Here is a 22,171-nt window from a genome sequence, read left to right on the forward strand (position 1 = left end):
GAAGCTCGAGAGGGCCGAGGCGGCGGGGAGCATCTCGGCCGCCGGCGTCACTGCCGGCACGGGCGGCGCGGCGGGGGCAGCGCAAGCGGGGTTGTCGGGTTCCAGAGGGCCCGGAGGCGTTCCGACGGGCCGCTTCGACACCAACAGCGGCGCAGGGCATGGTGCGGGCGCCACAATCGGTGCAGGGCCCGTGTAGTGCGCGCGAGGCTGCGACGCTGTGTGCCATCATCGGTCCCCGATACACCCCTTTTGCAACTTTGAGCGTCATACCAGTTCGGGAGATGAGCGAGCCAGCCGCGACTGTTTTGGGCTGTGGGTTTGCGGTACCATAGAGCGCGAAGGAAAATCGAGCGCTGACAATGAGGGTTGAGACGTGACACGACGCGGGACTATACACTTGGCGGAGAGAGGCAAAATGGACAAGGGCCGAGGGAATGTTCAGGGATGCAAGGTCGGTATACGGAAGGAGAGGGGCAGGAGTGCGACTGTTGGCGGGGGCCGCCGAGACGAGCTGCGTCTTGGTCGGGCTGAGAAGCGAGCTCATCTTGAGCGTCCAGAAACGACTTGAGGGGAAGGAGCACCGCAGCCGCTGCTGAGCTGGCGGTGCCGACCAACGCCGATGCGGCCAAAGGGCTTGAAGAAACGACGCAAAGGGCGATCCCGCTCGCGGTCCGATCACAGGAAAGCCCAGCCGGCGCCCGCGGCCATCGCGGCTGCGAAGGCGGTGGTGAAGAGTGCGGGCAGGCTGAGCCAGCCAGCGGGACCGTGAGAGGTGGCGCCGGACGAAGAGCCGCCAGGGCTGCCGCCGTCGGACGACTGGCTGCCGTAGCCGGGGATATCAGAAGGAGAGATGATGGTGCCGCCAGAGGGAGTAGGAGTAGGGATGGGTCGCGTGGCAGGCGGCTGGTAGCCCGAGATGGTCTGGACGCCCGTGTAGGTGGTCAGGACGCCGGATCCACCGCCGGCGGCGATCTGTCGCTTATCGAGGGCGAGCAGTGCGTCCGAGTCGAGCGAGCCCATGAGCGCCCGCGCCATCAGGTCGTCGTCGGAGAGATCCTCGAAGCTGCGCTCTTGCTGCTCGGCGGCTGCGCCGGTGACGAAGAGGAGGCAGGCCAGGATGGCCGCCATGGTGGCGATGAGCATCGCAGGAGACCTCATTGCAGGCTGCGGGTCGAAGAGTGGGCTGTGGGGTGTGCGAAGTTGGAGATAGGAAGCCAAACGGGCTCGTGCTGCTGGTGGCGATGCGGTGAGGGCGTGCGAGGGAGCAGTTAGAGCGCTGCGGGCGAGGTCGTGATGGTGGGAGGGCAATGGAACGATGATGGCGGTGATGGTTGCAGGCAGGCACGCCAAACAGGCCAGGGGGCAGCTGCGAACCTGACGCACGGCGAGGGCCCAGCGCCGAGACCTCTGGGCTGGCCGACGCCCGCTTGGCGCTCGAGTTCCAAACCCTGGCCTGGCCTGCCGCGTGCGCAGGCAGCCAGACAGACGCTGCACGCGCTGGCTGCCAGACGCATCAGATCGGCCAGCCGCCCGCCTGCCTCTGCGTCGGGATATTTTCCGCAAGCCCACCGCCAAGATCCGAGCAGGCAAGGCCAGGCCAGGCCGGGCCCCGCCAGGCGTCTCAGCCCGCCGATCTGGCCACATTGGAGAATCGGCTGAACCGATCTCGCACGAGAGTTCTGCCGGCGGGTCAACCACTGGCCTGAGAACACCGCAGCCTGGCCAGGCGATCACGGGCTGGCTTCTCGGCGACGGCGAGAAGAAAGAAATTCTGCCGCTGGGTGGTGGGAGGGTACGACGGTGCTGGCAGGCCAGCAGGCTGGGCGAAGGGAACGAGCCACGAGCCATCGTCATCTCCCTCGTGCAACCAAGCGCCTCTTTTCCGTCTTCGCCCCAACCAAAGCCATCCCCCTCGCACCGCGCCCCTTTACATGGTCACCACACTGGCCATCACCGCCATCGCCACCGCCACAGCCACAGCCAGCACCAGCCGCACTCGTCTTGTCTCCCTCGCAACCGCCGTTCGCAACGTCCACCGCTCGCCACTGGCCGTCCATCGCCTCGCCGTAGCCATCCCTGCACCGACCAGCTTCTCGACCACCGCCGCTCCCCTCCGACAACCCAAGAACAACGCCAGGATGCCGCCGAAGAAGGCCGCCCCCGTCGAAAAGATCCGGCTGGGCCGCCCGTCGAACAACCTCAAGATGGGCATCGTCGGCCTGCCCAACGTCGGAAAGTCGTCGCTGTTCAATGTGATTGCCAAGTGCGACCTGGGCAAGGCCGCCAACTTCCCATACGCCACCATCGAGCCAGAAGAGGCGCGCGTCCCCGTCCCCGACGAGCGCTTCAAGTGGCTCTGCGAGCAGTATAAGCCAAAGTCCGAGATCCCCGCCTTTCTCACGTGCATCGACATTGCCGGCCTGACGGCGGGTGCCTCGACCGGCGCCGGTCTCGGCAACGCATTCCTGTCCAACGTCCGCTCCGTCGACGGCATCTTCCAGGTCGTCCGCGCATTCGACGACGCCGAGGTCATCCACGTCGAGGGCGATGTCAACCCGATCCGCGACATGGAGATCATCTCGACCGAGCTGCGGCTCAAGGACATCGAGTGGACGGAAAAGGCCCTCGACCTGGCCAAGAAGAACGCCCGCTCGGCCGGCAACAACAGCCTCGAAGACCGCAAGAAGAAGGAGGAGGTCGCCATCATCGAAAAGATCCTCAAGCACCTCCAGGAGGACAACCGCGACGTCCGCAAGGGCGACTGGAGCAACGCAGAGGTGAGCAGACGTTCCCGCTCCCTACCCGCCTGGCCGCCGTCGGATGATGATAAAGAGTGCGCAATGAGACACTCGAATACTATAACCCAGCTCGTCGAAGGCCCATCAAGCCTGAATGAGAAAAGACTATACACACTGATCCAGGCGCGGCGGCCAGGCCCATCTACCAGCGAATGCGAGACCCGTGCTGACCCGAGCTGGCCATCCACCCCTCGCCGACCCGCCCGCCTCCCGTGCCGCAGGTCGACGTGCTCAACGAGATGAACCTGCTCACCGCCAAGAATGTCGTCTACCTCGTCAACCTCAGCGAAAAGGACTACGTCCGCAAGAAGAACAAGTGGTACGTCCGCCGTGCACGCGGCCCCTCGCAGTCTTCCTCGTCATCGCACGCTCACCCCGCCCACCCCCGCTGACCGCCCCGCAGGCTGCCCAAGATCCACGAGTGGATCCAGAAGAACAACCCGGGCGACCTGCTCATCCCCTTTTCCGTCTCGCTCGAGGAGCGCCTCCTTCAGCTCGGCTCGCCCGAAGCAGAGGCAGAAGAGCTCAAGACGCTCGGCCCCAACGTCACCGGCGCCCTCGGCAAGATCACAAAGGCAGGCTACGACGGCCTCGACCTCCAGCGATACTTTACCGCAGGTGAGTAGTCGACCCTCCTGCTGCATCGCCTGTCGCTATGCTGACCATGTCCATCTGTACTTCACACTCACCGCAGGCGCCGACGAGGTCCGAGGTGAGTTTCGTCCGCCGTCGCGATCGCGCGTCGCGGCTTTTTTTTCCCGACGCCACACCGCTTCGACATCGTGCTGACACCTCTTCCACCATCACTGCGAGCAGCTTGGACGTTCCGTCGTGGCATTGCAGCACCCGCCGCAGCGGGTTTGATCCACACGTGAGCGATTCTGTGCGTTACATTTGCTGCGTGCTACCTGCTGATCCTCTTTGGCCTTTTTCTACCTCATTTCCCGGCATGGCCGTTCGGACACGAACAGAGATTTCCAGGTTAGTGCGGCAGCTTGGGTTTCGGCATGACTTCACGTGTCGATGGTGGCTGACGTGCGCATCGCTCCCCCATCATCGCACGCGATCCTACAGAAAAAGTTCGTCTGCGGCGAGGTCATGGCGTACGAGGATCTAAAGGAGTTGGGAAGCGAGGCGGCAGTCAAGGCGGCCGGAAAGCAGCGACAGGTACGTTCTGCCTCTATCCTGTCGCGACCTGATCGACAAAGGACTGAAACGCACTCGTGTCTTCATCCTCTTCCCCAGGTTGGCAAGACGTACGTCGTACAGGATGGAGATATCGTCCACTGGCTCGCGTCACGATAAAGGAAGGTTTTGGCATCACGCTGCGCGATGTGGACGGCTTCGAGCGATCGAGGTCAAGTCACGGCCATTGGCTATCCTTCACGGAGCCTCAAAGTTGGCGTCGTCCCACGGGATTCACAGAAGACATCGCACTTGCTGGCACTTCGTCGCTTAGACCCGTTTGACGTACGCATCCTCATATCGGTAGCCGCCGAGCACCACTACCGCCAGCAGGGATGAATGAGCAGGGCGCTGCGGCCTTTTTTTCGGCAGGTATCCAGACCGCGTCACCTCGACCGAGTTTTCTCTTCGTTTACAGAACAGAACGGCTACACTGCGATTGCGATTGTGAGACGAAACGTGCAAGCGCTCGTAGGGTACAAGTGCGAGGGAGCGATTGGTATCGATGATTGGGACTATGACTGAGAGGCTCGCTGGGTAAGGATGGCAGAGAGGTCGAAGCTTCGCGTGATCGTGTCTGACGCTAGACGTAGGCGACATGGGCTGGAGGTTCGGCGATGTGCCGTCGGTGGTTGCGTTGCCCTCGCCGTGATGCGGCGGGCCTCGTTGACGTACTGCGGTTGCTTTGATCGCGCCTGCGAACGGCGTCCGGAAGCGTTGGGCATGTGTGCGATCTCGCCCTGTTGCGGGAGTGTGGCCACGTATGCGGTCTCTGCGTCGAGGGATGGGCCAAGCCAGAAATGGAGATGCTTGAAGCGGCAGCGGCGGCGGCGGCGGCGGCGGCGGCGGCATCACTAGTAGCAGCCGCTTCGAGTCTGGCCGATCGCTGGCCAGTCATCCAAGGGCTTGCTGAGGCGTCGGTGGAGGGATCATAGGTCTGGCTGACGGACTGGGAACAAGGGCTATGGCTTTGTGAGCACGCTGTGATGGTACTTTGATCATGTTGGAACGGTTGTCGAAAACGTCGTGCTGGTGCTGGATAGTCGAGCTGGCTGCGGACCGCCAGGCGGATCCTGAGGGTGGTCAAGCGGCGGTGGCGGAATTCTTCCCTTTTCTGGCGGGTCCAGGCTCCAGTTGGCTGGAGGTTGCGGCGAGCGTAGCTGGTGTGCGGCGAAAGCGTGGGGCGAGCAGAGAGAGATGCCGAGTGGAGCGAGGAAGTGCACTGGCGGCGAGGTCGCGGCCGACCGACCATTATTGGCAGCAGGAGGGAGGGCTGCGCCTTGTGCCAAGCCCTAGGAGCGAAGGGCTTGGCCGTTCGCTATCACACGGCGGCTCCTCGCGCTGACCGTGTTCCGAGGACCGTGATCCGAGGGCTCTAGATACGAGCTGGAGGCGGGCCAGGCTAGGCCAGGCGACCCCGCACGATGCGGGTGGACCGCTGCGTGGAATGCAGCCTGGCGGCGAAGCAGTCGGTCGGTTCTTGGCCTGGGCCGGTGGACCGGTTCCTCTTTCGGCTCCCTCCCCCTTCCGCAGGAAGGCTGGGCTGCGAGCGCGCTTAACCAACCAAGCCTTAAAAGAGGACCGAGCTTCCCTTGCGTCCTACGCCCGTTCACCATCACCACCATCGACGCCCGACGTCCATCCACCATCACCGCCATCGACGTCAGGCCCATCCCTCGATCCTCAACAACTCTACTGCCACTGCCACTGCCACTCCTGCCACCTGCACCATGAGCCACTCTGACGACACCGAGGTTCCGCCGTTCCGGCACGCCGCTGCCGACACCAAGGCGGTGTTCAAGGACGACATCTTCAAGGGCAAGGTGCTGTTCTGCACGGGCGGCGGTTCGGGCATCTGCTACGAGATGGTGCGTGCCGTCATGGCGCACGGTGCGCACGCCGCCATCCTGGGCCGCAAGGCCGAGCGGCTGCAAAAGGCGGCCGAGGCGCTGTCCAAGGACACGGGCAGCCGGTGCATTGCCACGCCCGGCGACGTGCGCGAGCCGGCCGACCTGAAGCGCGCCGTTGAGCGGACCGTCGCCGAGTTTGGCAAGATCGACTTTGTCATTTGCGGCAGCGCGGCCAACTGGCTGGCGGGCATCGAGGAGAACAACGAAAAGGGCTTCAAGACGGTCATCGACATTGACCTCCTCGGCTCGTACAACACCGTCAAGGCCACGCTGGGCCAGGTCAAGCTCAACAGGTGAGTCGGCGGCGTGACTGGCGGCACGCCCTCCTTTGCGCGACGTGCTGACCTCCCGCTGCCGTCCTTCCGTCTCTTGCCGCGCTGCGCGCAATGCTCTCCTGCCGTCCCGCCTCTCTGCTTGCAACCCGCTTCGACATCCGCAGGGGCAGCTACATTTTCGTCTCGGCGACGCTGCACTACTTTGGCCTGGGCTGGCAAGGCCCGGCGTCGGCGGCCAAGGCGGGCGTCGATGCGCTGAGCCGCGTGCTGGCCGTCGAGATGGGCCCGCACGGCGTGCGCTCCAACGTCATCGCCCCCGGACCCATCAAGGGCACCGAGGGCATGGACCGCCTCGCCCCCAAGGGCGCCGGCGACATTGTTGGCGACAGCGTGCCGATGCAGCGGATGGGCGAAAAGTCGGACATTGCCGCGGCGGCCGTGTACCTGTTCAGCGGCGCGGCGACGTACGTCACGGGCATCCAGCTCGTCGTCGACGGAGGTGAGTGCCGGGGGCGAGGTTTCCCTCAACCCGTGAGATTGTGTGCTGACCGCCGGTGTCGTATGTCGCTCATTCTGCAGGCGCCTGGCAGACGATGGGACAGTCGCTGCCGTACCCGACGCTGGCCCTCGACAAGCAGAGCCTCAAGGACATTGTCACGGGCTCGCGGCTGTGAAGCGGCGCCCGTGGCCCTGTATCCAGCAGAGTCGTTTTCTTGAAAGCCGTGGCAGCTGCGTGCATTGCAAGCTCTGGAATTGTGGTGTGAGCGGTCGTGGTGCAAACGGCCGTATGCGTTGCGAGGACTGCGCGGCGGCCGCCAGAAGTCACATGTGCGGGGGGGGGGAAAAGGATCGGGCGGCGCCTGGGCCAACGACGCGCTGCCAAGCAGGCCACGCGCTGGCCAGTCAGGCGAGGCTGTGTTGGTCTGTCGGGCCTGGCCTGTTGGTGGCCTGTGTGGAGTTGGGCTGGTTGTGCGGGCGCGGCGGGCGGGCGCTCGATCCTTCTTCAGGGTCCGGTCAAGTCAGGTTTTCAGGGGCCAACCTGGCAAGCACCAACCCACTCCAACACCGACCCAAAGTACCAGCCTGCTTTTGCTTGCTCCATCCCTCGCACCTCAGCCGCCCCTCCTGCCCTGCTACGTCCATCTGCACCGTCTGCTTCCCTTTCCGCCTCTCCTTACCGTCCACTGCACACCGCGCCGTAGGCTCTACGCGGCGCACGATCACGACCCGACCCCGCTTCCAGCGCCCCACCGCCAGCATGGCCTCGCTGAGGACCACCTACTTCGCAGCGGGCTGCCAGCATGGCGGCGAGGCCTCCTGTGACCGCTGTGACTCGCTCCCCGCGGGCAAGATCAAGTCCAAGGGCGATGCAGGGGAAGCTCCTGGCTCGACGACTCGGCCGGACCGATGGGCCAGCAGGTAAGCACACGCACGGCGCACCAACGCCCCGCAAGTCTGGCGGCCCGATCATATGAAGTCGTGCCGCTAAGAGCACAGGATCGAACTGACCCAACCTGCCTCTCGATCACCACCCCGCCTGCTGCCATCCCTCGACAGATACGTGAGCGGCACGTTTACGCCCGACGACTCGTACCTCTCGAGCAGCACGAGCGGCTCGAGCGTCGCCTCTGCCAACGGCAAGGTCCCCTTTCGAGCCAGCACGGACCACAACCTCGGCCTCGGCATGCCTTCTCGCATCTCGCGCGATCTGAGGTCCAGCTTCAGCAACCAGCCGCGCCCGACGCTCGACAGCCTGCCGGAGCGCGGCCGGTCGACGGAGCGGACGGCGTCGCAGTACCTCTCGACGCCTCCGTCGGCCGGGCCCTCCAAGGCCGCGCCCTCGCGCGACCGGTCGCCCAACGGCGGAGACTACCGCGCGCCGATCCTGCAGGGCTCCGACGGCGCCCTCTCCAAGGTCTGCGGCAGCCTGGTCGAGCCGTCCGAGAGCCGCAACAAGTGGGCGTGCCACGACTGCAAGGCCGTCTTTGCGCGCGACACGACCATCTACGCGCCTCCGAGCTCGGCGGCCGACCTCAGCCCGGACGGCGCCTACTTTTGCAAGCAGTGCTACAGCGCGCGGTACGGCCTGGGCAAATGCAACGCGTGCCAGAGGGACGTCCTCGGCAGCACAAAGGAGGACGGCAAGTTTGTCAAGGCCAACGGCGGCCTCTGGCACGGCCGCTGCTGGAGGTGCGTCCACTGCGGCAAGGGCGCAAAGGACGGCGTCGAGGTGCTCGTCGGCATGGACGGTAGGCCGTGCTGCGAAGGCTGCTTTGACAGACCAAAGCAGGCAAGGCGGCCGTCATTCGACGCCAAGGCTGCGGAAAGGCCGGTTCCGTCGGCATCCTCTCGCTCTCACGACGCCGACGTGCGCAGGCTCAGCCGGTACGGGGCCGCAGGCAAAGGCGCCATGGGCGCAACCATCGCCGAGCTGTCGAAAAAGTTCAACAGGGGCTGCTCAACATCGACGGCGATGCCGACGTCGCCGACGCTGCCCTCGAGTCCGACGATGGCCTCGGACATCTTCCGCCGGGGTTCCACCTCGACGGGCTCACTCGCCGATGTCGCGCGGCCCCCCTCGCGAGGGACGCTGCCGTTCCCAGACCTCGTCTCGCGCTCGCCCACCCGCGGCAGCACCGGCATGAGCCGCAGCGGCAGCATCACCGGCAGCCCGCCCAAGCCTCGTCCGTTGACCGCCCAGTTCACGGGCGATCTCAACCTCGCCGCCTTCCGCACGTCGTTCGGGCCCGGCTCGGACCCGGAGCGGGGCCACCTTAGCCGCAGCGACTCGCGCAGCCGCAGCTACAGCCCGACCAAGCGCACCCCGCTTGGGAGCGGTGGTGTCACGCCGGAGACGGGCTCACGCGGACGCTTCGACTCCTTCACCCGCGATGGCGCGGGCCCGTCGACCACCTCGGCAAAGGTGCCCGGCAGCCCCAACGTGAGGGCGAGCTCCAGCCTCGGCGGTGCCGCTGCTGCTGCGCCGCGATCTGCCGAATTCGGGCGTGACCGCACCGCCAGCGGCTTTCCACGTCCGCTCAACACGCCCTTTTCCAAGGACAAGAGCACAAAGGAGCCTCTGCAGGGCGACAAGCACTCCGACGAGCCCGACTCGGAGCCGACTGTTGAGCCGACCGCCGCGGACCCGCCCGCGGCGGATGCAGAGGTGCGATGCGTCGTCTGCCATCGGCTGCCCTTCGAGTCGTCTGCGACCGGGTCCGGGCCCGCGCATGAGGTGGTCATGATCACGCTAGCAGGCGGCCAGCACCTGCACGCCGACTGCTTCACGTGCTGCGTCTGCGCGGCCAAGATCGACGGCAGCCGGACCTTTACGCGCCTCGAGGGCCTGGACGGACAGTACCGCGAGCTCGCACCGGGGCTGGAACCGTTTGCGCACCCTCACTGCGCGCCCAGCGTCCGCCTCCAGCGCGTGGTCCGCGCGCTCGACGACCAGCCGGCCTCGCACGAAGGAAGGACGCTCAACCGCAATTTGGACCCGGAAGCGTCGGTGCGGAACCACGTCACCCACCAGCGAGAACTGCGGCCGAGCCCGACGCCCTCGCCCGCCGCGACGCTGCGCAGTCCGTCTAGCTCCTCGTTCCCCGAGCGAGGCGATCTGCCATTTGCGCGCGGCACCAGCACGGCGCCGACGTCGACGTCGACCCGACCCACCGACGGCAGCGTTCGTCGCTTCCAGCCATCGGCCGGCGCCGCCCCGCCGACACGCTCCACGATCCTCTCGCGCTCGGCCACCGCTCCAACGAATCCGGCAGCAGGCATCTTTTCTCGCCAGCCCCAGCCGTCCACGTCTTCATCTTCCGGCCCTTCGAACGGCCTGGCCGCCCTGCGCGGCGCCACAGGCTCGGGCTCGGGCACGACGGCCGCGGGCGGGCCGACGCGGCTGGGCGGGATGCCGTCTTGCGCCTTTTGCGGCGAAAAGCTATCGGCACTCGAGAGCGTGACGGGACCGCGCAGCACGGCGTGGCACCGCAACTGCCTCATCTGCCGCGGCGCACCAAAGGCGGCGCCGTCGCCCCTGTTCGTGCGCAACCTCCGCGCCGCTGCGCCTTCGATCTGCGGCAAGAAGCTCGACTCGGGCGCAAAGGTCAACCGCGACGGCGAAGTCAGGTGCCGCGACTGCTTTGACCGCGAGTGCTCCGCCTTCCGCGTGTCGGCTTAGCTTTACGCTGCTGCCCCCTGCGCCACGAGCGACATTGGCTCATGTGCTTAGCGCTCGACGGACCGGCCACCCGGACGGCCGGCCGACCGCCCTTCCTGCTCGCTCGCCCACCGCGATGATAGAGACGACTGCAATGACGACATGCCCACTCGATGACCCGATGAGCCCGCGGGAGAGGGAGGCGCAGCGAACATTGATGCTTGCGCGGATGAGATGGGAGACGCTGCTGGCGGTGCTAGTGGTACACGATGTGGATGCGGTGGGATGCTAGGTGAGGAGAGGAATCGTCTAAAAGCGATTGCTGCGCGGCGTGGCGCGGCGCGGACCGTTTCCCGGCGTCAGCGTCAGCGTCGCGGAAGGATGGGCATGGGGCGAATAACGGACGCCGCGGTACCTGCTGCCGATCTCGAAGTCGAGGCCCGCGAGGACGCCCCGGCACCCGGCCGCGCCGTAGACGACGAAGAGGTTGGGGGCGCACGCCTGCTCGCCGCCGCCGCCGTGGGGCCCGACGCGCCGCTCTTGCTCCTTGGCGGGCTGGGGTCGTTGTACGAGAACGACGACAGATCGATGGCGCCCTTGGCCGTCGCGCCGACCGCTGCCGCTCGCGGTGCGGCTGCCTTGCCGCCGAGGCGGTCCTGCTTCTGCCGGTAGTCGATGCAGACGGCGAGGAAGTCAGAGGACCGCACGTACCTCTTGGGCCCGGTGATGCCGATGGCGTCGCGCAGCGTCATGTCGTCGCGCGGCAGCATAGCGCTGAGGACTTGGAGCTGCTCGTCGGTGAAGACTTCCGACTCGGCGCACCCGAGCTTCTCGATCGTCTCGCTGCGCAGCTTGGCCAGCGCCTCGTAGCACTGCTGCGACACATCCCGCTCCTCCCTGGTCCGGTCGGCGGAGCCGCTGCCGCTGCCGACGGCCGAGCGGGTGTTGACGACGTTGCGGCTGAGTGGCGCGCGCTTGGCCCTGTCAGCGTTGCGCGGCGCCCTCGCCTTATCCGGGCTGAGGGGCACGTTGCTGATGTCGTGGGCGTCGTCGGCAAACTCAAAGTCGCTGACGGCCACCGGCCTGGTGGCGGCGATAGGCCTGCCAGTGGACCGTTTCGTCGCCGCCGTCGTGGTCGCTACCGCTGCCGCGGTGCCCTTGCCCGCCTTCTCTGGGCGGATCTCGAGCTCGACCTTGAGCGAGCCGTTAAGCACGTCCTTGGCCCTCGGACCCAGCTTGAGGTAGAACTGCGTGTACCCGCCGATGCTGCGGGTCTCGTCCTCGAGCGCGTTGAGGGCCTGTAGGCGCTGGAAGAGGCGACGGCACTGGTCGTTGGAGAGGTGGGCGCCGGTGCCCCAGAAGTAGGCCTTGGGGTCGTGGTGCTCCCGGGTGGCCTGGGTCCTCGCGCCGCGGAAGACGTCGGCGCAGTAGATGAGCGTGACGCGCTTCTTTGTGGCGAGGATGGCCTTGACCAGCTTGATGGCCACCTTGGCCAGCTCGGTAAAGTCGTGCTTGACGACCTTGCCGTCCTTTTCGATGCAGACGTCGCAGCTGCGGTGGCAGTTGGCGGGCGAGAAGGTCTCGTTAAAGTAGCGCAGGATCTGCATCTTGCGGCAGTCGGTGCGGTTCTCGCAGTAGCTGAGCACCTCCTTGAGGTTCTCGAGCTGCTGGTCCTTTTGAACGCGCGGCAGGTCGTCCTCCTGGATCTGGTTCTGCAGCTGCCGGAAGTCGTTGTACGTGTAGTAGAGCACGCAGACCGACGTCTTGCCGTCGCGCCCCGCCCTGCCAGTCTCCTGGTAGAAGCCCTCGACCGAGCGCGGCATCGAGTGGTGGATGACGAAGCGCACATTGGGCTTGTCGATGCCCATGCCAAAGGCCACGGTGGCGACGACCACCTCAAACTCGCCCGTCTTCCACTGGTTCTGGATCATGGTGCGATCGGCGTCCGAGAGGTGGGCGTGGTAGTGCTTGGCGCGGATGTCGTGCTTTTCCGACAGGTCGTGGGCCACCTCCTCGCACGACTTGCGACTGTTGCAGTAAATGATGCCCGTCTTGCCGGCGTGGTACGTCTTGATGAAGCCGGCGATCGCATCGAGGTGCTTGGCCTTGGTGCTCGGCTTGTCGCGCACGTGGTACTCGAGGTTGGGCCGGTTGAACGACTGCTGAAGGGCGACGGGCTTGTCGAGCTGGAGCTGGTTGGTGACGTCCTCGCGCACGCGGATGTTGGCCGTCGCAGTCAGCGCCATGAAGGGGATCTTGGGGTACTCTTGCCGCAGCCTGCCCAGGTCTTTGTAGTCCGGCCGGAAGTCGTGGCCCCACTGGCTGACGCAGTGCGCCTCGTCGACGACGAAGCGGGCGAGGCGTTTGGTGCGGTAGAGGAGGCCAAAGATCTCGGTAGCCTTCGACGACTTGCCGACGAATTCGGGCGTGAGGTAGAGCAGGCGGATTGACGTCTCGCGCTTTGTCAGCTCGCGGAAGACATCCGCACGGTCCCCGGCCGACATCTTGCCGCTCAGCGCGACGGCAGGAATGTCCTTCTGGACGAGCGACTGCACCTGGTCGTGGATCAGCGAGAGCAGGGGCGAGATGACGATCGTGACGCCGTCCGTCCTGCCCTTTGTGACGACCGCGGGGATCTGGTAGCAGAGGCTCTTGCCTCCGCCGGTCGGCATTAGGCAGAAGACGTCCCGCCCGCTCAGCGCCGCGTTGATCGCCTCGAGCTGGTGCTTGCGGAAATTTTTCAACTGGAACAGCTCGCGCAGCGCGTACACGACCTCCTGCGACCACGGGTACACGAGCTGGTCTCGGGTCTCCTTGGACTTGGGCAGCTGGTCCATCGACGGGCCGAGGATCTGAGCCCGCACCTCGGCGGGCGCATCGTCGTAGTCGATGTCATCGCCATCGCCATAGAACTCGTCGATGTCGATGGCGTCGTCCTGCGGCGGCGGCGGCGGGGCAGCCCGGACGGGCGCCGCAGGTACCATGGGCGCAGGCCGCGAGGGTCCGGCGATTGGCACGTCGGGCACCTCGTTCCACTCGATCGCATCGTCGTCAAAGTCGGGCGTGGGCGAGCGCGGTCGGCGGGAGCCATCGTCCTGGCCCTGAGGTCGGGCCGCGAACGTGTCGCAGCGAGCCGATGCCCCGTCGGTCGGTCGCGAGTCGGTCTGCGGACGATCGGCCCGGCTGATCGACCCAGGCCGAAATAGCTCGTCGTGCCCGGTAGCCGCGTCTACCCCCGAGCGGGCAGCGGGCACAAATACGTTGCTGGCCGAGGCGCCGGTGCTGGTCCCTGAAGACGGAGCCTGCTGCGGCGGCGAGGCAGCTCGGAGCGGCGTCGCTGAGTGGCCGGACGGATCGACGCCCCTGGCATCCAGCTCCTCTTGAATCTGCTTGACCCTCTGGTTGAGGAAGCTCTCCTGCATCCTCACGTACGCCTCATCGGCCGCGTTCGGGTCCTCGACCAGGCTGACGAGCTCCAGCCGCACCCTCTTCAGGTTGGCCTTGGTCTGCTTCAGCAGCTCGACCAGGTCCCGATCCGTCCTCTTGATGAGGTCGCTGGTGGGCCGACCGGTGCTGCTGGTCGAGCCGGGCGCTGCCTGGGACGAGGCGGGATCCTCGTCTCGGTCTCTCTGGCCGTGTCGAGACGAGGCGGCGTCCGAGAGCGTCCCCTCTGCAGACACCCTAGGGCGCTTGACATGGCCTTGGCCGCCTCGCGGCGTGATGGGCCCGGGCGAGTCGCGCTTGACAGGGATGACCATGGAGTCGTTTGATCGGTCGGCGTCTCCCACAAGCCTGGCCGCTGCAGCTGCGTTCTCGGCCTTGATCAGGACAATATCGTCGTGGTCGTTGCCGTAGTTCTGGTCTGGAGAGGGGCGGCGACGGTGCAAGGGCCGGTCGTCGTCCAGGTCTTCGTCGTCGTCAAGGTCGATGGTGATGGCGGGGCTGGAGCCAGGAGGTGGCGGTTTGACGTCGAGAGCAGCGGTCGATGCTGCTGTCAGCCTGGCCGGCAGCCGATCCGAAGAGGATGCGGCGTACCGCCTCGGCACACCCGACGCTACCGATGGCGAGCCAGTGCGCATTCCTTCTGCTCCTTCCACCTTCGGCGTTACCGCATCGACATCGACCGGCACTACCCCTGGTTCGAGCTTCGGCAGTCTGCGGTTCGGCATGGCCGAACGATCAATGCTGTCAGTGCCGCGATGGATGTTGCTCTGGCGGGCGCTGGGGTGGCTGTCGATGTGGGAGTAGGCGTTGTCGCTGCAGTCTATGGTGGTGGCGACTCAGGCGCCTCCGTGATGCGCTGACAAGTGCATCAAGCTCTCTGAGGCTGGGCAGGAACGGGATCAACTGGATGGCTGAGTCGCGCTGCGGACCAACGACGGTCGGATCAAGCCCCCTGTGCAGAGAATGAGGCTCACAGCACAGCCGGACGGGCGCGTCGCCGCCGAAACCAAACTGGCAGAGGGGCGGAACGAGAGCGGAGCGCGGCCGACCAGGGAGGACCAATATGTGCGGGCCAGCGGAGCAAAGCTTAACCTAGCTCGACGGGCCGCAGACGTAGTGCGGCAGCAGCAGCAGCAGCGGGGTTGCCGTCAGACCGGGGTTGCTGGCTGTGTATCGTGTGATGGTGTGCTGCGTGGTCGGGCGATGGCGAGAGGACGTGGTGATGGTGGTGGTACGAGGGCGATGACGGCGATGGTGGTGGCGAGCAGCTGGCACCAGCACCGTGCCGTGCATGCGCGGAACCCGGAGTCCCACGCCACTCAACCTCAACGACCGCCTTGCCCCACCAGCGGGCGGCGCCGAAAAATCTCCGGGTGCCGTCGCGAGCAGCCCTCAGGGTCTTGACTTGGATTTCGCGTTCGTGTCGATGTCTAGGCAGGCAGGCGGGCTCAGCCTGAGCTGGCTTTCAGCTGGCTGGCTTGTCCTCCAAAAGCAACACTACTGTGGGGCACGTGATTTCGAGAATTTTTTGGAGGCTCGACTGCCCAACCGACCGCTTTGGCTGCCTCGACTTTTCTTTTCCTCGACAGAGGCCTGACTCCTCGTTGCGGCCACTCCACCTCCTCTTCTCCCGTTGCCCTTTGACTCGCATTCTCGTCAAGCCAAACCTGCGGCAGCGCCGACGTCCTTACGACTACGACTACGGTGGATCCACGCACCTGGACGCCTGGCGAGACAGCCAGCGTGACAGAAAGCGCCGGCGAGGCTTGGCTCTCTGAACTCCCCAACCTCGGTGAATAGGTGAGCTTGGTCTTGCGGTTTCGGGAGGCCCGAACCGGCTCCAGGACAGTGGTGGAACCCGCCGCCCGCATCTGCACGGCTGAACGTTAGTCGCTGATCCAAGGCACACTACTCGTCCGGCCAAACCCCGCATTATCGACAGCACCTTCATGGCTGCCTGCTCGTAGGCGAGCCGTTGAGGCCGCGCAATCTGGCCAGGCGTCCCCTCTCGATATGGGCTTGCAATTCGCCTCGTCCGAGGCGGCCGCCGCCGAGCGCCGCCCATGGTCTTACGGCAGTACCGCTGACACCAGCACGACATCGCAGGCACCTACTCCGGACCTCGCCCGATCGCAGGTCGGCAACACGGATTCGGACGACGAGGATCCGCCCGGCGTCAGCTCGACGCCATCCGATACGGTGGTTCCCGCGACCTGCGCCGTCACTTCGGAAGATCTCCGTGTGTTTCAGGACCTGCTCAGCCGATGGTCGCAGAAGCAGCCCGTCGCCGCGGTTACGGGCGGCGACGAAGACGAGACCAGTCGCATCCACGATATCGACTTGCTCTTCGGCGACACGCCCGAGCCTCAGGCGGCCGATTCGCCAGCACCTCCCACAGCAGGAGCCGCGGTCCGGCCCGCACAGGATGTCCAGGTTCACGCCTCCCCCGCTGGCCAGCGACGACAGCCCGCGCCTGAGACTTGCGCGGCGCCACCCCGAGCCGACGGGATCGCAGCGGCATCTGCTCCGGCCCTGCGTCTTCCGGGCATGGCTGCGCAGCAACAGAGCGGACCGGGTCGAACTGACCCTCTTCTAGCTTCCGGCGGGCAGAGAGGGTCAGACTCTCCGCTTCCCGGGCCAAACTCTGGCGGGGAAGCTCTCGGTCCGGCAGCACGGTTGACGGCGTCTTCGTCCGCGCCGTCGGCAACACCGTCGGCAACGCCTACGGCCGCACCGGCCGTGCCCATGATCGGACCAGCGAAGCGCCCTCGCGGCAGACCCCCAAAGTACCCGCGACCCGATGGCACGGCCGCGCCAAAGAAGAAGGCGCCTGCCAAGAGGAAGGCGAAGACGGCCGAGGATGGTGACGCGCGGAAGAAGCCGACGACTAAGGCGGCCGCGCGCGGCGCCGTCCCGATCACGATCGCCGACCTGGGACGGATGATCCCCAAGAATGCCCCTCCCGCTGACATCGAGGCGTTTATACGCAGCAACGTCAAGCTCTTTGCCGACCTCTTCATCGCGCTGCAGAAGCAGGCCAGCGAGGATCGCAAGGTCAGGGAGCGTGCCAAGGAGGAGCTCAAGGGCATCGCCCGCAGTCGCTCGGTCGGTGCCAGTCCGGCCACCTCGACCAGCGCCGCCGCCACCCCCGCCGCCGCAACAGCGCCCCCATCGCGCGGACAGTCCGCACCGCCGCCCCTCCTGCCGCTCGGCACCTCGACCGGTCCAGGCCTCTTCTCGTCTGCAGACACCGGCGCTGCCCCGTTGCCGAGCGCCGACCATGCTCGCGCTTCCTCTGCTGCAACATCGACGACGACACAGAAGTCGGGCGGGCGGGACTTTTCGCAGGTCCTGGCGCAGGCCTTGAGCGAGCTGCTGACCAATTCGGCGGCGCCGTCAGCGGCCCATGCTAGGCAGTCGAGCTCGACGGCGGCTCCGCCGCGCGGGCAACGCTCGGCATCCGTCGGAGCCACGGAGACGGGCGCGACGCCCGCCGCCAAGCGCCGACGATCCGAGGCCAACGTCGACCTGCACGCCACGGTCAAGAAGCGCATGGCTGATGTCTCTTCGAGCCACAACGACCTCCGGCAGGAGATGCTGCGCCTCAAGGTGGACAAGCAGTTTTTCGACAATGCGCAAAAGACGGTCGACGAGCGCATCAAGGTGCTGCGCGAGCGGATCATGGCCCGGAGCAAGGACCTCCAGCGCGAGCGCGAGGCCAACCGGAAGGCGCGGGTCGAGGCGCGCCAGGTCAAGAAGGACCACCGGGCGGCGGAGCGCATGCTCCGGCAGTCGCAGAACTTTGAAAAGACGCTCGAGGCCCAGACTCTCCTACTCGAGGCCGAGATCGCCACCGAGGAGCAGGCGCGGCGAGAGAGGGAGGAGGCCGAGCGCTTCGAGCTCGACGCCGCGCTGTTCGATGGGCAGCACCAGATCGACTTGGCGGACTCGGCGAACGATGAAGTCGTTGTGCCCATCCCTGCCGCGCTCGGCGATCATCTGGACCCGTCCGATGGCAGCGGCAACAGCGGCAGCGGCGACGCCATGACGGACGACGACCTTGCCCGGGCGCTGGGCATCTCGCTCAGCGATCTTTCCAGGTTCACCCGCGAGGGGCTCGGCTCGCCCATGGCTGCGTCGATGCTGGCGGCACCTCCGGCTTCGTCCCCGCAGCCATCGCTTGCACCAGCGGCCTCGGAAGCCACTGCAGCGATGGATCCGCCCACGCAGCCGGACCAGGCGACGGACCAGGCCTCGAATCTGGCGTTGGACCCGGCGGACTCGGTGATGGATCTGTCCCACCTTCTCGATGCCGCCGCCGCGGCCGAAGCAGCCAGCGCACCTGCTGGCGACAGCGGCCAGGAGGCCGCAAGCTCGCTCGATGCGCTGATGGACTTTTCCATGCCGGACTTTGACCTCGGATCCTTGTTCGAGGCGAGCGCTGAACCAGCGTCGCCGAGCGCAGGCGCCAACGAGTCCAGCGCCGCCGTCGTCGAGCAGCAGCCTGACGAGCAGCAGCAGCAGCAGCAGGAGGTTCAGCAACAATAGCAAGCAATCGTCAACAAGCCATCGCCACTACCCAAAAGCATTAGCAATCCTCCTACTCACCGTGTTCCCGGCATCAGCGCCAAGCGGGCCAAACGGCGCGGCATCCTTGTGCCGACTCGTCCTGGTCACTCGTCCGCTGCGCTGTCAGCAATGACACGTTCAGCCAAACGACACCCGCGGATCCCCACCCAATTATCCACATCGCATCAATCAACTTGTACTTTACCCACAATCGCAATCCGAGCTTCCGTCGTAGTGACATGACACCTTTGAGATGGTAGAGTGCAGGCAGTGGTATGGTACAGCCGCCAGAGGGCATCGCGGGCGATATCGAGAGAGGAGATGACTGTGTTCGATGGGTCCGTTGAAGAGAGGAAAAAGGCAGGCTGGGAGGCGCAAGCGCTAGAAGTCGGTCGCGCGACCTCCATAGGTCCACTCCTTTTCGTAGGTGAGGGGATCCTTCTTGGGCCCGCCGACTTCACCGGTGACGGGGTTGGTCTCGCCCTCAAAGTCCGGTTGGGGCTTCTTGCGCGCGTCCGGGTGGAACTGCTCCTCGGCCGACGTGAACTGCAACGAGTCTGCCGTCGTGTGGCGCGGCGCCATCGTCGTAGGAGTGGGTAGTTAGCATGGTACGTTCATCCGACAGCGCAGAGGACGTGCGTGAGGCAGGGTGACGGCGACTCACTCTGCTTGTCCTTGACCAGTCTTTCGAATTCGCGCTGCTCCTTGGCGGGTAGGGGGGGCGGACCGGGTCGGTCAAACTTGCCACTTGATGCGCATCTCGTCGTGCTCAGTGCGCGGCGGGTAGCGACCGTCGAGCGGGTCATTGCCAGCGTCGACGACGGCATCGTGCGGGCAGCGAGGGTGAGGGTGCGCGGTAGCATCTTGGAGATTGTTGTGGCGGAGGGCGTGGTGTTGGTGGTGGTTTGGTACGGCAATCGACGGTGGACTGGGTGTGGGGAGCAGTTTATCAACGAGAGAGGCCAGGGCCAGGCCAGGCCAGACCCGGCGAGAGCGGGGCAGCGCATGTGGAGATTTTCTGGCCTGCCACGCATCACGTAAGCACCACCCGCGTTGCCACCCTGCCTGGGCTCGATGCTCGGACCCGGTCCAGGCCGACTCGGGCAGTCTCGGAACTGCACGCCTTGCTTCGCTCGCTCAGCCGACCGGGCGCTCGCCGGCACATCGTACACATTGCTTCTGCCTCAGGCTATGGCATCGTCGCCCTCTTCCGCGGCCATCGCCGACTCCTGCTCGTTCCCTGCGCCGCCCTTCCACTCTGGCTGGCTTCGAAACACCCTGATGACCTCGACGAGATCCCGGATGCTCCGCACCTGCTCCTCGCACCGCTTCGCCGTCTCGCCCACGGTCGGCAGTTCTGCCGCGGCCGCCTCTTTCTGGTCCTCTACGCCATGCTTTGCCTTGCGCTTGCTTTGCTGATCCTTGCGCGGCGATGCTGCTGCTGCAGCGACGGCCTTATTGGCCTTTTCCTCGTACGTGTGCATCGCATCGATGGCCAGCTGCACCTCGTCGACGTCTTGCTGGATGGCCGCCTCGAGACCGGGCAGCGTCGATCGGATCGCGGCCTGGATCGAGGTCACGTCCGAATCGGCGGCGGCGGCGACAGCGTTCACCGGCGACGTCGGTGTCTGTGACAGGTCCTCGAGCACGGTGGTGGCCTGCTGGTGCATCTCCATCAGGCAGAGGAGCACGAACCACTTGATCTGCACCGTCCGCACCTGCTCGGTGATGGTGTGTAGGCGCAGCAGCGCGCCGACCCGATGCGCCGTGCTGCGACTGGAGCTCTGCGACGACGAGAGCGTCGAAGCCGGGCTGGCGGAGAGCGCGGTGGTGCGCCTGTCGTGCTTCATCAGGGTGCGGTAGGCGAACCATGCGATGCCCTCCTCGTCCTCGTCGCCGCTGTCGTCGTCATCATTGCCGCCGCCCGCGTTGGTCGGTGCAAACACGTCCGTTTGCCGGTAGAGGGCGGCGTTGGCAGGCTCGTCGATCCAGCTCCGCACGTCGGCGTAGACGACGTCCTGGCGTGCCAGGCGTCCCAAGGCCGAGCGGAGCCGATCGGCGCTGGTCAGCTCTTCGACAAAGCGGCGGCGGACGTAGAACGCCGTGCCGTGGAGGCGAAGTACGAAGACGCCCCGGCTATCCTGTCGACCGCCGTCCTTGCCGCGGCGGCCGCTGCCGCCACCGTTGGCCCTTGCGCCGTCACCTTCAGCCTTCGAGCCCGGCGAACCGCTGATGAGGGCAAGGTGGGCGAGGAGGGACTCGGCCAGCATGCCCGGCTCGACGCGCTGCAGCCTGATCGCGAGACGCCGGACGTCATCTGCATCGAGGCTCGATAGGCGGATCGCCGTGCCCCGAATGACGGCGCTCTGGTCGAGCAGGCTGCGCCGCGCGTGGGCAAACATGAGGGCCAGCAGCGCCGTGGCGGCCTCTACGCGACGCTGCACCGCCTCTTCCAGGTCGTCCTGGGCGTCCCTTCGCCTCCAAGCTAGCTCGGCGCGGCGGCGTTCGGATGTTGCGGTGTCCTGGTCGGCCTCCTTTGCGGCGGCGGCGGCGTCGCGCCACCAGAGCGTCGGTATGGCGCCAGGGAAGGAAAAGGCGACGTCGAGCGCCTTGCGCACCTCGGAGCTGCCGGTGTCGGACCCAACAGCGTACGTCTTGGCCCGCTGCCGCCAAGGCGAGCTCAGCAGCTTCTTGCGCTGCTCGCTCGGCGGGAACTGATCCACAAAGCAGCCGCGCTGCTGCTGCTGCTCGTCGAGCGAGCTCTCCAACTGCCAGAGCTCGACCAAGACTCTGAGCGTGCGCCAGGCGCCATCTGTCAAGCGTAGCGCTGGGTTCGCCCCGTCAAGATCCTCGCCATCGTCTTCGTCGTCGACCTGGCGGCCTAGCCCCCTCCTGGACGTGCGCATGGGCCGGTTGTTTTGGACAGGTCGCGTGGCAGCTGTGTGCTTCGACGCGCGCCAGCCTTCCTCGGACGAGCTGTCCGAGTCGCTGGCGCTGGCGTATGGCCCACTGTGGGCCTGCGAGGCAGCGTTGCTGGAAGACGCCGCCGGCTGACGATGCGAGGTGCGCGAGGCTCGTGCCTGCACCTGCTCTTCGACGAGCCTTCGTTCGCGATCCGACAACCAGAATTCATCCACCAGTCTGCCCTGCTGAGACCGAGGGTCGGGCGACGCGGTGCGGCCGCCAGAGAGGAGGTCCCAGACATCCTCGGCCGTCTTGAAACGCTCCTGCATCCAGCGGGCCAGCGGGGTGCTCCGATCGCGCTGCTCGGCATAGTCGGGCGATGCCGAGGCCCGTGCGGGCCGCTTCGCGGTGTGCGAGGCCGTGTCGTCTTCGACGTGCGAGGGAAGCGTGGACAGGATGTACCGGGCAAAGTGGGCGTCTTGTGCTGCGATGCGTCGGGCCGAGGCGACCGTCGGATGGAGCCAGCTCTTGCCCAATTGCAGGAGGAGGCGGGATGCAGTCGAGATGGCGCATTGCGACGGACGATGCCTGGACCTCAGCAGCTTGATTTGGCGCCGCTGCGCTGCATCCCGGTCGTCCTGTTCGAGCGGCGCCTTGGCGTTGGAAACAGGGAGCGTGGTGGGGTGCGCGGGGAGCGAACAGAGGCTGAGGGCGAAGAGCCTGCGTACCTGTGACTCGGATGGTCGGATGGACTCGGCGCGCAGCTCGTCGATGAGCGAGAGTGCATGGTCGTACTGCTCCTCGTCGAAGCAGTCCTCGACGAGCTGGTAGAGGCCGTGTGGCAGCTGCTGGATCCGCGAAGGGCCGGCGACGTTCTTGAGCTCTTGCTCGGCCGCCTGCATTTTGCGCTGGGTGCGAAGATGTGGG

General features: G+C 66.1%; 9 protein-coding genes across 9 annotated transcripts in view; 5 read left to right on the forward strand and 4 right to left on the reverse strand.

Annotated features, from left to right (window-relative positions):
- Positions 1–261, forward strand: part of PFL1_01919 (uncharacterized protein) — a gene marked incomplete at both ends in the record, with an annotated part of 1,352 nt that extends 1,091 nt beyond the window's left edge. Inside the window, one exon of the mRNA XM_007879430.1 lies at positions 1–261. This exon is cut by the window's left edge and continues 384 nt beyond it. Coding sequence (XP_007877621.1) covers positions 1–261 — 261 coding nt within the window.
- Positions 262–675: 414 nt separating this feature from the next.
- PFL1_01920 (uncharacterized protein) lies at positions 676–1,128 on the reverse strand (the record flags this gene model as incomplete). Its single annotated transcript, XM_007879431.1, has 1 exon — positions 676–1,128. One exon carries the CDS (start codon positions 1,126–1,128, stop codon positions 676–678), a length of 453 nt encoding a protein of 150 aa, XP_007877622.1.
- A 1,010-nt stretch (positions 1,129–2,138) lies between these two features.
- PFL1_01921 (uncharacterized protein) lies at positions 2,139–4,103 on the forward strand (the record flags this gene model as incomplete). The annotated part of the gene is made up of 8 exons (XM_007879432.1): positions 2,139–2,777; positions 3,020–3,117; positions 3,202–3,416; positions 3,493–3,510; positions 3,615–3,669; positions 3,770–3,779; positions 3,873–3,965; positions 4,044–4,103. The coding sequence occupies 8 exons, from the start codon at positions 2,139–2,141 to the stop codon at positions 4,101–4,103; spliced, it is 1,188 nt and encodes a 395-aa protein (XP_007877623.1).
- A 1,610-nt stretch (positions 4,104–5,713) lies between these two features.
- PFL1_01922 (uncharacterized protein) lies at positions 5,714–6,842 on the forward strand (the record flags this gene model as incomplete). Its single annotated transcript, XM_007879433.1, has 3 exons — positions 5,714–6,186; positions 6,333–6,667; positions 6,748–6,842. 3 exons carry the CDS (start codon positions 5,714–5,716, stop codon positions 6,840–6,842), a joined length of 903 nt encoding a protein of 300 aa, XP_007877624.1.
- A 584-nt stretch (positions 6,843–7,426) lies between these two features.
- Positions 7,427–10,348, forward strand: PFL1_01923 (uncharacterized protein; the record flags this gene model as incomplete). Its single annotated transcript, XM_007879434.1, has 2 exons — positions 7,427–7,587; positions 7,726–10,348. 2 exons carry the CDS (start codon positions 7,427–7,429, stop codon positions 10,346–10,348), a joined length of 2,784 nt encoding a protein of 927 aa, XP_007877625.1.
- A 344-nt stretch (positions 10,349–10,692) lies between these two features.
- PFL1_01924 (uncharacterized protein) lies at positions 10,693–14,496 on the reverse strand (the record flags this gene model as incomplete). Its single annotated transcript, XM_007879435.1, has 1 exon — positions 10,693–14,496. The coding sequence occupies one exon, from the start codon at positions 14,494–14,496 to the stop codon at positions 10,693–10,695; it is 3,804 nt and encodes a 1,267-aa protein (XP_007877626.1).
- A 1,288-nt stretch (positions 14,497–15,784) lies between these two features.
- Positions 15,785–18,319, forward strand: PFL1_01925 (uncharacterized protein; the record flags this gene model as incomplete). The annotated part of the gene is made up of 1 exon (XM_007879436.1): positions 15,785–18,319. The coding sequence occupies one exon, from the start codon at positions 15,785–15,787 to the stop codon at positions 18,317–18,319; it is 2,535 nt and encodes an 844-aa protein (XP_007877627.1).
- Positions 18,320–18,721: 402 nt separating this feature from the next.
- On the reverse strand, positions 18,722–19,203 carry PFL1_01926 (uncharacterized protein; the record flags this gene model as incomplete). The annotated part of the gene is made up of 2 exons (XM_007879437.1): positions 18,722–18,897; positions 19,005–19,203. The coding sequence occupies 2 exons, from the start codon at positions 19,201–19,203 to the stop codon at positions 18,722–18,724; spliced, it is 375 nt and encodes a 124-aa protein (XP_007877628.1).
- A 321-nt stretch (positions 19,204–19,524) lies between these two features.
- Positions 19,525–22,146, reverse strand: PFL1_01927 (uncharacterized protein; the record flags this gene model as incomplete). The annotated part of the gene is made up of 1 exon (XM_007879438.1): positions 19,525–22,146. The coding sequence occupies one exon, from the start codon at positions 22,144–22,146 to the stop codon at positions 19,525–19,527; it is 2,622 nt and encodes an 873-aa protein (XP_007877629.1).
- Between the last annotated feature and the right edge of the window lie 25 nt (positions 22,147–22,171).

Source organism: Pseudozyma flocculosa (genome assembly GCF_000417875.1).
Source record: "Pseudozyma flocculosa PF-1 unplaced genomic scaffold scaffold00005, whole genome shotgun sequence".
Taxonomy (NCBI): Eukaryota; Fungi; Basidiomycota; class Ustilaginomycetes; order Ustilaginales; family Ustilaginaceae; genus Pseudozyma; species Pseudozyma flocculosa.